Source organism: Hippopotamus amphibius, chromosome 13 (assembly GCF_030028045.1).
Source record: "Hippopotamus amphibius kiboko isolate mHipAmp2 chromosome 13, mHipAmp2.hap2, whole genome shotgun sequence".
Lineage (NCBI taxonomy): Eukaryota > Metazoa > Chordata > Mammalia > Artiodactyla > Hippopotamidae > Hippopotamus > Hippopotamus amphibius.
In genome coordinates this window covers 65667486-65681108 of record NC_080198.1, presented here as the reverse complement: position 1 = coordinate 65681108, position 13623 = coordinate 65667486, and the positions used below count along the sequence as shown (strand labels likewise).

The 13623-nt window shown below is 43.8% G+C and overlaps 1 protein-coding gene across 1 annotated transcript in view; it reads left to right on the top strand.

The window, feature by feature from the left end:
- The first annotated feature begins 649 nt into the window (after nucleotides 1–649).
- The window catches only part of FGF2 (fibroblast growth factor 2), a 55456-nt gene continuing 42482 nt past the window's right edge, over nucleotides 650–13623 (top strand). Inside the window, exon 1 of the mRNA XM_057705729.1 lies at nucleotides 650–1144. Within this exon, the coding sequence (XP_057561712.1) occupies nucleotides 967–1144 (178 nt within the window). The 5' untranslated portion in view covers nucleotides 650–966. The remainder of the gene's footprint in view (nucleotides 1145–13623) is intronic.

The window sequence follows — 13623 nt, the reverse complement described above, 5'->3', positions numbered from 1 at the left end:
TGGCCTCTTTCTTCCCTTATGCTGGTAAACTACTTCAGCCTCTGTCTTCAATGTTAACAGTTTGTGCCTGTGCGGAACCCTCATCTTTTGGTGATTAGAGATGTTCAAAACCTATTCTGACACAGAACTCTCCCTCGCTTCCGAGTCCTCTGCTTCTTTGGGATGGAAATAGTTTCTCCGCTTTGAAACGCTGGCAGGGAAAAAGAATGGGGGAGAAAATTGCTTTTTAACTTTGAAAAGTTGAGTCACGGCTGGTTGCACTGCAGAAGCTCCTCAGTGTGGAGAAAGTCTAAATGTGGTTAGGGTTGCGCGGGCTTGGGCTGGGGCGGCTTCTGGGGAACCGGCGGGGTCTAGCCCCTAGAGCGGCGGAGGCCTTGGCCGTGGCCTCCCGCCGTGTCCCCGCACTTCCCCCGCCCCCGGCTGCGTTTGGGCTCCCCCCCGGGCACGGATGTCGCGCGCTTGCGTGCTGCGGCCAGAGAGCCCGACCCAGAGACCGGCCCCAGAAAACCCCGAGCGAGTAGGGGGCGGCGCGCAGGAAGGGAGGAGGGCCGGGGGTGTGGGGGGTTGGTGGGCGTTCGGGGGTGGAGACGTACAAGATGTGACGCCGAGGCCCGGCTGGTGCCAGACCAGCGGACGCGGTGCCCGCGGTTGCAACAGGATCGCTGGCGCTGCGGCTTGGGGAGGCGGCCCTCCCGAGAGCGGCGGCCGCGGAGACACCCAGCCCTAACCCCCGGCTCCCGGGCCGCTCGGCTCCCTGCGCTGTAGGGCCGGCGGAGAGGGAAGCGGCCGAACGGCTTGAGGCTGGGGGCCCGCGGGCGCGGCCGCGTGCCGCGGGGAGGGAGGCTGGGGGGCCGTGGCCGGGGCCGCGCCCGCGCCCCGGAGCGCGTCGGAGGCCGGGGTCGGGGCGCGGCGGCTCCCCGCGCGGCTCCAGGGGCTCGGGCACCCCGGCAGAGCCCTGGTGGGGCCATGGCAGCCGGGAGCATCACCACGCTGCCGGCCCTGCCGGAGGACGGCGGCAGCGGCGCCTTCCCGCCCGGCCACTTCAAGGACCCCAAGCGGCTGTACTGCAAAAACGGGGGCTTCTTCCTGCGCATCCACCCCGACGGCCGAGTGGACGGGGTCCGCGAGAAGAGCGACCCTCACAGTGAGTGCTGGCCGGCTCTTCCTCCCCGGTGCCGTCTGCGGCCCCTGCGGTTCTCGCCCCCGCCCCTGCCTTCCAGCCTCCGCGCTCCGTCCTTCTCTTCCCTCTGACCCCAGTGGGACGTGTGGTTTCTCTCCGCGCGGCCCTCGGCGGTTTCGGGTTCACCACTCGCCCCTTCCTGCCCCGAGCTGCGGTGGCGGGTAGACGCTCCCCCAGGCTTTGGAGTGTGCCGGTTTCCCCTGGTAAACCCGTCCCCTGGGCCCCGAGCCGCAGGGCGCCCTGGCCTTGCCCGCGGCTCGCTGGGCGCAGAAGACCTGTGGCGTCGGGGATGCCCGGCGGCCGAGCAGAGGTGAGCGGCTCGCCGAGGTGCAGCCCGCCCCCCCAGCCTGAAGTTCCGACGCCTTCCCGGTGGGATGCGCGCAGCCCGCGGGACAAAAACGGGAGGGACCGCAGCCGAATTAAATGTTCCTTACTGGAAGGATACCTTAACAGAGTCGTACCCTTAAATCCCAATTCGGTAGACTCCGAGGCAGTAGGCACACTGCTCTCACCCACCCATGTCTATTTTTTCCCCCGAATTTCGGAAAACTGAAAGAGCAAAAAAAATAGACTGTATTAATAAAGTGCTATAGATATTTTTGTTTCAGTAGTGAAAAGAACAGCAAAAATTTTAATCTTCCACTTGCAGTTATTAACTATGGGACCTTGAGCGACACAACCCTTGAGCCCGTTTCCTCATCCCCAAAGTGGGGATAATATCTACCTTGCATCAGATTTGAGGATCAAGTGAGGATTTATATAAAGCACAGAGAGGACTCAGTTTACTAGTCTACAGTTTCATTTTCTGTAAAGAAAAAAAAAAATCTGTGGTTATAGAAAGAAGATTGGCCTAAGTCATTAGTTCTCAAACTTTAAGGGTGCATTAGAATCACCTGGAAGGATTGTTATAAAACACACGATTGAACCATCTCCCAGAGTTTCAGATTGCTTGGAGCTGGAGTGGGTCCTGATTTGCATTTTTAACAAGTTCCCAGGTGATGCTGACCCGGAGCATGCTTTGTGAACCCGCTTGGTCTAGAGAAAGGAGGAAGAAAAGAGGTATAAAATGGGCTGATAAAAATACTGAGGAATTTGAAGTGAGAGAAAGAGATCAGATATATTTTAACCGTCCTTCTGTAAGTGTAGGTAAAACATCTGTTTTGAAAGCTGTTTGTTCTGCCATTCCTTCCTTTATGGGTTTCAGGTGGAAAACCTGATCCTCTTTTTGCCTGGGAAAAGACCCGCAGGAGTCTGTCTTTACCTTAGGATGCTAATGGTGTGTCCTTCACCCTGGGATGTGGGAGTAGGAAGGGGAGAAAGCTCTGCAGCTAAACCTGAGTTGACAGATTCCGTAATGAGAAATGTGCTTTCGTAAGAATTGTCTTTATTAATTCCAAAATAGCAACAAGCAAAAGATGCAGGTCTGTAATTTTTTTCAGGCCTGCCATAATTAAAAAAAAATTTCTCAACCACTTACATTATCCAGTAAAACTGAAAAAATGCTTGTAGCCCCATATATTTGTTAGTGCTCTGTCTCTATTTTGGTAATTAAAATAGGTCTCACAAAGTTATCTTTGCGTTTGGAGTTTGTTCTGCAGTTGTCTGCCAGGCTAGCCCAGCTTATTAGGGCAAGGTGCACATATGTGCCAATTCGTTTTGCTCTTTTCTAGTAGCACAAAAAGGAGCATGCTCTTTGACTAGAAGACGGAAGAACTTTCCCCCAGATTAGGTTCATACTGAGGCTTCCCCTAGTACCTTTTTTTTCTTTTCAGACATTTTGTTGCGGTTTTTTTGTTTGACATTCTGGATTCCCTATTTCCTTTAGAACAAAACTGTATGGGGCTAGTGAGTGAGGATACCTCTGAACTGCATACCACATTACCATCTTTGTAAAAACGACTATTAACTTTTTATTCCCAATTCTGGGCTGGGCCGTCATTTTGTAATCTTATTTTAACTCAGTGGTACTTAAATAGAATTGATACTGCCCCCCCCCCCCCCCCCAGGTAACATCTAGCAATGCCTGGGGACATTTTCGGTTGTCATGCCTGGAAGGGTGCTATTGGCATTTAATAAGTAGGGGCCAGGGATGCTACGTGCACAAGATACCTTCCTAATCCCTCAGCAAAAAAATTTCTGACCCTAAATGTTACTAGTGGTAAGGTTGATAACTAGCTAAAGACAGGCTGTTTAAAAGTGAAGAGTAGAATACTCATCGAGATTTGTGGAGAGCACTGATTTTTAAAAATCACCTTGTGCCAGGTGATAGACTGACGAGAATGTAAACCTAAAAATGATAAATTTAGACCACTTTTCTATAGCCCAACCTGGACATGTTTAAGTACTGTGTTTTTTTTCAGGCATGTTGAAGTTGTATTGATAGTTGATAAAACCAGGAGGAGACTGATGGGAAATACATAAGAAAAAAAATGACATAATAATATTCTTTTAACCACATCCCCTCCATTCCCCTGAACAAGCAAAACTGATCAGAAAACCTGGAGAAATCAGTTAATGGTTGCTACAACTTCCCACCGAATTAAGGCTTAGATGTCTAGACCTATTTGAAGCATTGGAAAACCCAGGGCCCTATTCCTCAAACTATTTTGCCCAGTGGACCCTAAAATCTATCATTGGAGATTTATTCCTTTGCCGTTAACACTTTCTATCTAGATGTTTCTAAAATGCAAATACAGTCTGCTCTCAGTATCTGCAGGTTCCCCATCTGTAGAGACAGAGGGTCAACAGTGTTGCACCATTTCCACGAGGGACTTGAACCTCCGCAGGTGTTGGTACCTGCGGGGGATTCTGGAACCAATCCCGCACGGATACTGAATGAGGAAGGTACCTCTGAAAGGAAGAGTTCAGCAGTTATCAGATTTTAACATTTAGTGTAAATTGTGCGTGCAGTTTCTTCCCCAAAAGCTGACCAGAAGGACTGGAGCTGAGGGGGGGAAGCTGTGAAGACTGTGGTATGAATGTGGGGCGCTGCTTAGGGGCGAGGGACGTGGCTCAGGTTCTGAGGAGGACACAGGGCAGGACAGCGTAGGGCCGGGCGGACAGCGGCAGAAAGGAAGGGACCAGATGCCTGAACACCAGTGTTTCCAGCTTCTCAGTGTTGCTGCAGATCACCTGGGCTTCTCACCTGGCTTCTCTCTCGAATTGTTTTCACTTGAAAAGGCCCACTTTCCTGCACTTTTCTCATAATCCTGGAATAACCTGTATTTGACACAAGCGTCTTGATAAAAGCAAGCTGAAAACAAAGACAGAGCCTGTGCTTCCCCAGTGTGTGTGCCGCACACCCACCTGCCCTTTGGCGTCCTGGATGTGTTGACAGGCCCCTTCCAAAGGCCGGTGAGAAGGTGTAACGTTCCGTATAAAGTAGCGATCCATGCGAAAACATTCAGAAGAGGGAACATTTTATCCCAAGCAGCACGTACAACATGTGCTGGAGTACAGTAACGGCGACGTGTGCTGCTTGTGTACATTTTAGCATTAAATGTATTCCAGATGCTCTTATTTTGGAAAAAAATGAAGGTAGGTAGAAGTGCTGGATGGACCCTTGGGCGGCTTCTCCCAGGAGGTGACTGCCTGCTTGTGACACTTCACAGCTCCCAGGCTCCAGAGGACCCTGAGCCTTCAAGAGACGGAGGGGCCCTCCCACTCCCATGTGGAGCAGGGCTGGGATCCCAGTCTGGGTGACTCCGGTGCGCTGGGCCACCGCACATATTCCATGCAGCCCCCATCATTAAAAAACATGAACTTGTGAAACTCAAAGGGAGGCGTCAGGCCTTTTAGTTCACCAGTCTTGTCTTGTAGGAGAGGATACTGAGGTTCAGAAGCGTAACTGATTGCCTGAGTTCACCTGCTCTTGGCCACCTGGCCCCTTGCTGTGTGCCCCTGCCGTCCCCCAGCCTCGCGGCTGTCTTCTGTTCACTCATGGAGAGCATTTTAGGCTTCCTCCATTTCAGAGTATTGACAGGGCCAGCCCCTCTGAGGAGTTCTTCTGAGTTCACAGGTTGCCTCTGGTTGTACCCCTGGGGTATTGGAAAAAGCCACCTTCTCTTCCTTTATGTAAGTGGAACTTTTGATTGAATGATAACCAGATTCTGCCCCACCCCACCTATTCTGGGTAACATCTGGCAAGTGAATCCCACCAATTTACCTTAATAAGCATGCTATTTACTGTAATGCTATTTGTGTGCAGTAAACAAATGAAGTAAGAATCTAATAGCTCATTTAATTGTGGAAATCTTGTAATTGGTACAGCAATGAAAGGACAATTCATGAGTCATAGATATTACCACACCTTAGGAGCCTTTTAAGATGAGTTTGATGCCAAGTGACTTCAGCCTAGAAAAGGCAATATCCTCTTGTGACATGCCCTGAGGGCTTTCGTTTATAAAATGGCCATCACGTAATTAGACTTTAACAGTGATGTAACAAGCAGGTTCTATGTATTCTCGTTCAGATTTATGATGCTATTTTAAATGGATGGCCGTGATTTTTAGGATTAATTTGAAAATAAAATGTTACAGATATAATAAAACAAGAATCATCTTTTATATGTTACAGTTTTTAATTGACTTTATTCATCTACACATTGATTCTCAGAAATCACCATCAGTGATATTGAAAAAAGTCTGTCTAAGGTCTCACATGATTAGAGTCGTTATTTTCAAGCCACAAGATACCTGTATGACAGGATAGTAACTGCACAGGTGCCATTGACTTCGCTTATTTTTACAATTCCAGTGTTGATTTTCAAAACCCTTTGCTGGGGTCCCATCTTACAGATGTCCTATAACACATCTGTAAGAGTCGATGACCAGGAATTGGAGCAAGGCAAATCAGCACATTTTGGGCACAGACAACCTCATTACCATATTCTGTCCAAACAAGTATACTTTGTTCTGTTTCATTTTTGAGCTTGTCGTTTTCCGCACGCTGAAATCAGGAATCTGGTGTTTTTACTTAGCTTGTCGGTTGTCAAGTGTTTGGTTGTTGGCACAGTAATTTAGAATAACGACTATCAATGTAGAATTTTCATTGTATCGTTGGGAAATGCAGTTGTGGCACCATGATTTTCAGTGTTTCCTTACTGTATCCATTATTAGGGGTTAACTGTTGCCTTCTGCCTCTAAGCGAGGTTATTTATAGCCACAAGCATTTAGGAGAGGACTAAAGGAAAAGTGGCAACTCCCAGGGAACCTCACCCATTGAGCCGTAGACTATAAATTCTTAGAAGCCAGATTAGTCCCATTCTAAATTCCTGGGGGATATTTTTAGTTTGAAGAAATTTGGAGGGCCTGGAGATAACATATCCAGCTGCCCTCTGTCACTCTCCCTGCATAGGGTGACTTTTGAGTTGACTGTTGTATCCTTTCTTTTTCCCCCAATTAATTTTTTTTATTAGTTATCTGTTTTACACGTATTAGTGTATATATGTCGACCCCAATCTCCCAATTTATCCCACGTTGACTGGTGTATCCTTAATGCTACCTCATTCATTTACAGAAATCAGTAGTGTGTGTATTTTTGCATTTGTATTTTCAAAGGGCTACTTAATTCCTCAAATTAACTGACTCTCTAAATTGAATTATCCTGTAGAATCCTGAAGTGTAAGGTTCACAGATTTTTAAGATATTCTGGGGGAAAAAAGGTGTTTTTTGTTTGTTTTTTAAGGAAATTTGTATAGTGTAGTAATGATCTGGCTGGATTCTGTGAGTGGATTATTCTCTGATGGTGATTTAGGCACTTAGAGAAAATGCTGGCACTTTAGGTAGGAACCATGACTTCTCTATATAAATAAACATCATAAAAGGTTTGTACCTTTTACTCTGGGAATTCTCACTAAATGTCAGCTGCTGATGAAAACATTCTGTGTGGACTGTCTCGTGGAAGAACTACTCATGGGCCACGTGCTATATAAGGCATGGTCGAGGTTTATAGTTCTCTTGTTGCAGCAACACATAGGTTTAGACACTTGGTCAGTCTTTTAATGAAGATGATTATATGTAACAAAATTATATTTGGAAAATATTTTAAAACCTTAAAGCTGGCTATTAGCATGTTTTTAGGGTAATCTATAAAAGATGAATCATTTTTTAGGATAATAATTTTAAAGCTGTTATTACAAATTCTGTTTTCTTTAAAAAGCACCCAAGATTTTTGCTATGTACTATGTGATATAAAATTCCTCAGGTATGCCATGCATTGTTTGTTCTTTCTTTTGTGGCCAATACGCTGGAATCCTGTCCTCTCTCCTACTTCACCGCCTGTTCTCTTTTTAACTCCGGATTCTGCTCCTGGTATTCTACTTAAATCATCCTGGGCCTCAGCAGTCTTCCAGTTCAATCACATGGACTTATCCTGTTTGTCACCCTACCTCTGACGCTTGACACCATCGTCTGCCTCTGTCTTCCTGAGAATTCCTTGGCTTCTGTTACACCACATCCACCTGGTTTCCTCTCACCCTTCCAACAGTCTTTTCCTTGGTCTCTCCTTCTTTCGGTCTGTGGCTGTCACATTCCCTGGGGCTCTGTTTTTGGCCCTCTCCCTATCTTTCTGTGCACTCATGGTCCTTCAGCAGATCATTTTTAGCCTCTGTCTCTGATTCCCCATCTCTGTGTTCGTACTGTGTTTCTCACTGCCCAGAGGACAGATGTACAGCCACCGCCTCAACTTAGCCCACACAAAACAGAACGTAGTATCATTTTCTCCAACTAGCACCAGTCCTACCGAGTTTCTGTTTGTAGTGAAATTATTCTTCTAGCCTCCAAAGCTAGACACCTTGGAGTCTTCCTTGCCTCAGCAGCTTTTCTTTGCTTTGTCTCTTGGTTTCCCCTGTCCTTTATTTACCTACAGCCAGGCCCCCCCCCCGTCCCGACTTTCCCTCTCAAATATGACCTACTTGTTCAATCTTATTTCCCACTCTTTACCATCCACGCTCTGCTGATACTGCCAGGGCTCTGGCTTTCATTATAGTCTCTAATCTGATACAACCATCACCATTACAATGATTGGCTTTTCCACATGTGATCCTTGTTTTTGGAAAATCCTTATCAATTCTTCTCTCACACCCTCCTCCCACTCCCACCAAAGAAAAATCTTTTACGAGCCAGCTCAGTGGTCTTCTCCCTTGTGAAACTTTCCCTTACCTTCCCAGAGAGAATTAATTTTTTTCTCTCTCGCTTTTCCCATAGTACTTGGTACATATTCTTCTACAGACTTCATGATTTTTGTTGTAGTTAATTGTTTACGTGTTTGTCTCCTGCACTGGGACTGTGAGCTCTGTCCTCTCGCAGTGTCCACTCAAAGAATGTGTGTTAAGTTCAACATGTACCCAACAAATTAGCCAAGTCTTCTAACTTGCTTTCTTATTGTCTTCTCACATCCTTCTTCTGCTCTTAGCCTTTCATCGGCTGTTAATCCTCTTACCTTACCCCAGTCCTAGGCGTGCATCAGGCCCCATTTCTTTCATACCGCCCTGTACCCGTCTTTCCTCTTCTGCATGCTATCTAAAAATTCTCTCTAATAGCTTGATATGTTTTAACTTCATGTCCCTCCGTTTTACTGGAAATTTCTAGTTGGCAAGGATTTTTAAAAATTCAAACAACATTACCTAGCAGTCCTTTACCTTTTTCTACTCTGAGGTCTGAGACTGCATTTACTCAACCCCAGGGCCCCCTTGATTCCATTGCTAAATGAATGACCAGTCTGAGGCCCATGAAGAGATTCAATCTGTATTGTCGAATGAGCTAGAACTTTAAATAAATAAGCATATGTTCGTCAGCGTGAGGCATGTAAAATGGATAAGTTGAATGTAGCATCACTGCAGTTCCTTCTGCAGACACCATTCACATAATTCAAAGGAAGCAATAAAGGTAAAACACAGTCATTTGTTAAGATTAATTATTACTGTGATAGATTTTCTTTTGAGCTATTGAATAATATAACATTTCTAGCCAATTCCAGAAATAGTTATCCTGTAATTAAAAAATACAGATCTGAGCATTCATACTTGAATTAGATACTTTAATCCTTAAATCTCTCTCAAGTCTAAAACCCGTGAATCATTTTATAAATGAAGACTAAGAACTGTCTGGTAGCATTGTTAGTATCCCTTTTGGCTGTGAGGAAATGGCACAAATAGTTTCATCCTAATATTCAGATTTATGAATCAGTATTCATCACAACAATCTGAAAACTCTTGAAAGAATAGAAACTGAATGACAAAGTGAGTCATAGTCTTTGTGATGTGATGTCTGCAAGGGTGGGTGGGAGAGATTGCTGAATGACCAGTCTCATTCTGCTCCTTTCTGAGCTGAATCATTTTGCAAATAGAAAAACAATTCATCGGTTTATAGATGGTCATGACATAAATAGGAAATGGAAGAGAGTAAGAGTCAAATAATACCTCCTTTTAAAAAATTACTTTTTGAAATACAACACTTGATGAACAGTGTTTTGAATTAGAAATGAAATTATTTACTGCATAATAACATGTTTTTTAATTTAATACCTGCTATATGTCTTCTTTATATATTTTCATTTTTTCTATTATGTTTCTTTTCCTGCCCCCCCTTTTTTAAAATTTTTTTATTCTCTTGTGTCATTTGACCTTTTCGTAGCTGTTTCTAGCTTTGGCTTATTTGACGTGTGTGTGTGTGTGTGTGTGTGTGTGTGTGTGTGTGTGTAGGGGGAGGTGTCATTTATTCACTGGTTGGGTGACTACTTGAATTGGATAGGGACTCAAGAGAAGAAGGTCCCTTTCATCTTGCAAATTCTGATTCTGGGATGGTATAATCTTGTATTTTGCATGGTTGGTCCTCTTTTGTTACTTTTCATCTTACTAGAATCAGAAATTTGGAGGGCCTTTTTCTGAGTCAAATTTAATCTTTAATCTTGAAATGTAAGATTGAGTAACCTTATTTCCTTATCTTCTTTGAAGTGAAGCATTTGTTGAAACAATTATGTGAAAAGAGAAATATTCTATTTTGAGTGTGTTTCTTAGTTTTAGAAGTTCTCCTTACATACTTATATTTATATATTACTCTAAATGCAACAGTTTAGTAATGGGAATATAATGCAAGTAAAATTGGGAAGCCAGTCTTGCTAACTGGTTTAGTAGAGGACAGTAGTATATGAAGAAAACACATACAAGTGTTGGATTAAAAAATAATGAATTACAAAAAAAAAAGCATCAAAAAAATGAATTATAGCAAAACCCTTCAGCTATGACAAGGTGGGAAAAGTGAGACAGATTATTTTGGAGGGAGGCTATTAAAACCATGAAGGCGTTGATGGGATCTGTCCAGCCTTAGCCAGACACCTCGGGAGATTGCCATAGTGACTAGGCAAAGCTAGGGCTGTTATGGCGTCCCTAGCAAACTTATACAGATGGGGATTGGCTAGAAGGCATTTGCAACAGTCAGGGACAGAACTAGAGCAGCTGTGGCAGCAATGCAGAGGCCAGCGTGAGTGTAAAAGACACTGCAGAACTGAAAAGCACAGGTTGTCAGTCAACTAATCATTGTTTGGATGTCTAGTATGTGAGGAAGTAAAGACCAAGATAGATAACGAAGAAAGCACTTAGCTAGACACACCTAGAAATGTGTCTAAAATGAAGCTCCTCTTTCCTTGAAATCACTCACCCCCTATATTTTAAAATATTAAATATATTTTTAAAAATTTCTGGCCAGCCACGCCGATCTCTTGGAGTAAAGTGCTACACTTCATTTTCCATAACCCTCGCATCCCTTTCTCAGGCCCTGTGCATTTCAGTTCTGCAGTGCCTTTTACATTCACGCTGGCCTCTGCATTGCTGCCACAGCTGCTCTAGTTCTCACCCTGACTGTTGCAGATGCCTTCTAGCCATCCCCATCTGTATAAGTTTGCTAGGGCTACCATAACAAAATACCGTGGACAGAGTGGCTCAAACAACAGAAATTTTCTCATAGTTCTGAAGCCTGGAAGTCCACGATTACGGTGTCTGCAGGTTTGGTCTTTCTGAGGCCTCTTCTTGGCTTGCAGACAGCTGCCTTTTCACGTGATCATCTCTCTGTGCACACATGCAAATCTCTTCATCTAAGGACACCATTCAGATTTGGTTAGGGCCCACCCTAATGGCCTCATTTTACCTTAATCACCTCCTCAGAGGCCCTGTCTCCGGGTATGGGTAGTCATTTTCTGAGGTACTGGGGCTTAGGGCTTCAACGTATGAATTTGGGGGGTGGGCGGGTACAGTTCCGCCCATAACACCATCTAATCAACTGGATGTTGTTCTTCGGCAGAGTAATCTTTGCAGAGATCAGCTCTGATCTTGTTTTTCCTCTCCTCAGAAAAACATGGACTCAAAACAGTCCAGTCCCCTGGTACACACATTGCTTACAGAAAGTCTATGGGAATTATAGAGACTAGGAAAGTTGTCTTATATATCAAAAAGTGGGATAAAGCTATTTTCCGGAAATTCTATATAGGTAGTAAGCTTGATGTAGGTGCTGGAAAAAAAAATTCCAAGAGGCTTGAGAATACTGAGAAAAGAAAATAACACAGAAAGTAGTAAGTAGGGTAATATATAATGGAAGAGTAGTAACATACATAGGCTTAATGTGTTCATTTCAGTGGCATATCTGACCAAATTTCTCATAACACTTTCTACAAAAGAAGCACGTTTTCTTTGGGAGAGAGTCTATAGAGTTTTTCATGTTTGGGTTTCGAAGGCCAGGACCGAAAGACTGTATCACTTTTAATGAACTGAAAATATGCTCTCCCTCTAAAAGGTAAAAAATTAAAGATAGATAAAATTGGTGATATGGACTTATGATCTAGAAGTATTCTTGATAGACAGCTGACTCTGTGTTTTCTAATTACCACCCAAAAGTGAAGCTTTAGATTCTTATTCTAATTCAAGCTTATAATTTTTGCTAGACCCTCCACCCAACTTTTAACAGCAGTGTAGCTCACATCCCCACACAGCAGGAGAATTCATTTCGTGATTTACATGGATGCTTTGCAGCTCAACTAATTTTTCTTGGAAGGCATTGCAGAAAGTTACATTACCAAAAAGTACATAGTCTTTGAGCGTTTTAATGAGATTAGGAAAAATAAAAAACCAGTTGGGATATCTGTTTAGTTACACCTATGTTGAATATTTTCCAGACTCAAATTATTTTGGGGCGTGCTTAATGATGTAGAACTGTACAGCTTTTGAGCTGTAGAATTCTGGAGATGCTTGGCCTTGCCCATGGTATCACCTCCGGAAGTGAGTGGGTGTTCCTTGTAGGCACCTCTGTTTTTCTAGAAGAAGCCTAATGCTCACTAGGGCTGACAGTTAAAGCACATGGTTCTTCACAATTCAGCCCATAGACCAGAGAGCAGCACCTTTTTTAAGTCCTGCTGTGGGAAATAATATGTATGGAGGCCTGAATCAAGGATATACAGTACATCTTTCCTCCGGGTTGGGGATTTTAACCTGCACAGTCCATGGACAAGCTTCAGGTTTCCATAATCCCTTGGAAATAGATGCAAAAATATTATATCAGGGTGTTGTTTCCGAGGAGAGGAGACATAGCATTTTATCAGATTCTCAAGAAGTCGTCCATGGTCCAAAATATGTTAAGGACACTACCACTAATAACCAGGGTTTATCTCCTAGCTAACCTGACCGTCAGTGAGAGAACTAATTTGAATGTGTTGCTGTGGGTCTGTAGTCTATAGTGAGCAATTTTTGAGAGTAACATCTCTATGAAACTGGTCTGTGTTAATTCTAAGAAACATTTAAAGCTGCTGTTTATCTCATTACATAGTGTCCACTCTGAGGTCTCCTGAGGGAAATGTCTCTGTGGTAACATGTCAGGACTAGTTATGCTTCTCCTTAGTGGCCAGTTTGTTTTAACCTTATGGACTCTGGGAGACTTGTTATGGCTACTGGCTTCTAGGAAGCCAAATATGTGGTCTGCTTTTAGCAAGTATAGTAATCTCAGCCCTGGATTCACCACTTTTAACTCTTATTTTCTATTTGCCTTATTTAAAAGCCATTTTTAAAGATTTTTTTTTTTTGGTCATGGTATATTGTCAATATCTTTGTAACTCATCTTAAATATTAAGTTGTACCTCAATAAAAATAATGTATTTATTGATTTGGTATTTTAACCACAAAATGTCTACTATATTGTCACATATAGCATCGGGTGCTAGGGATTGAAAGTCAGATAATGTAGGCACCTAACACCTGAAACTAACACAATATTTTAAGTCAACTATACTTCAATTAAAAAAAAAAAAGATAGACCTCTGCTCCTTAAGATGTATACTGTCTGGCAGGACAAGAAAGAGATATGTCAGCAAGGACACTGAAATGTTACGGCTGCTTTGCTTGTGTTGTGTCCTGGGGGAAGAGTGAGATCATATCAAGGAGGACAGTGATTCTACAGGAAAGT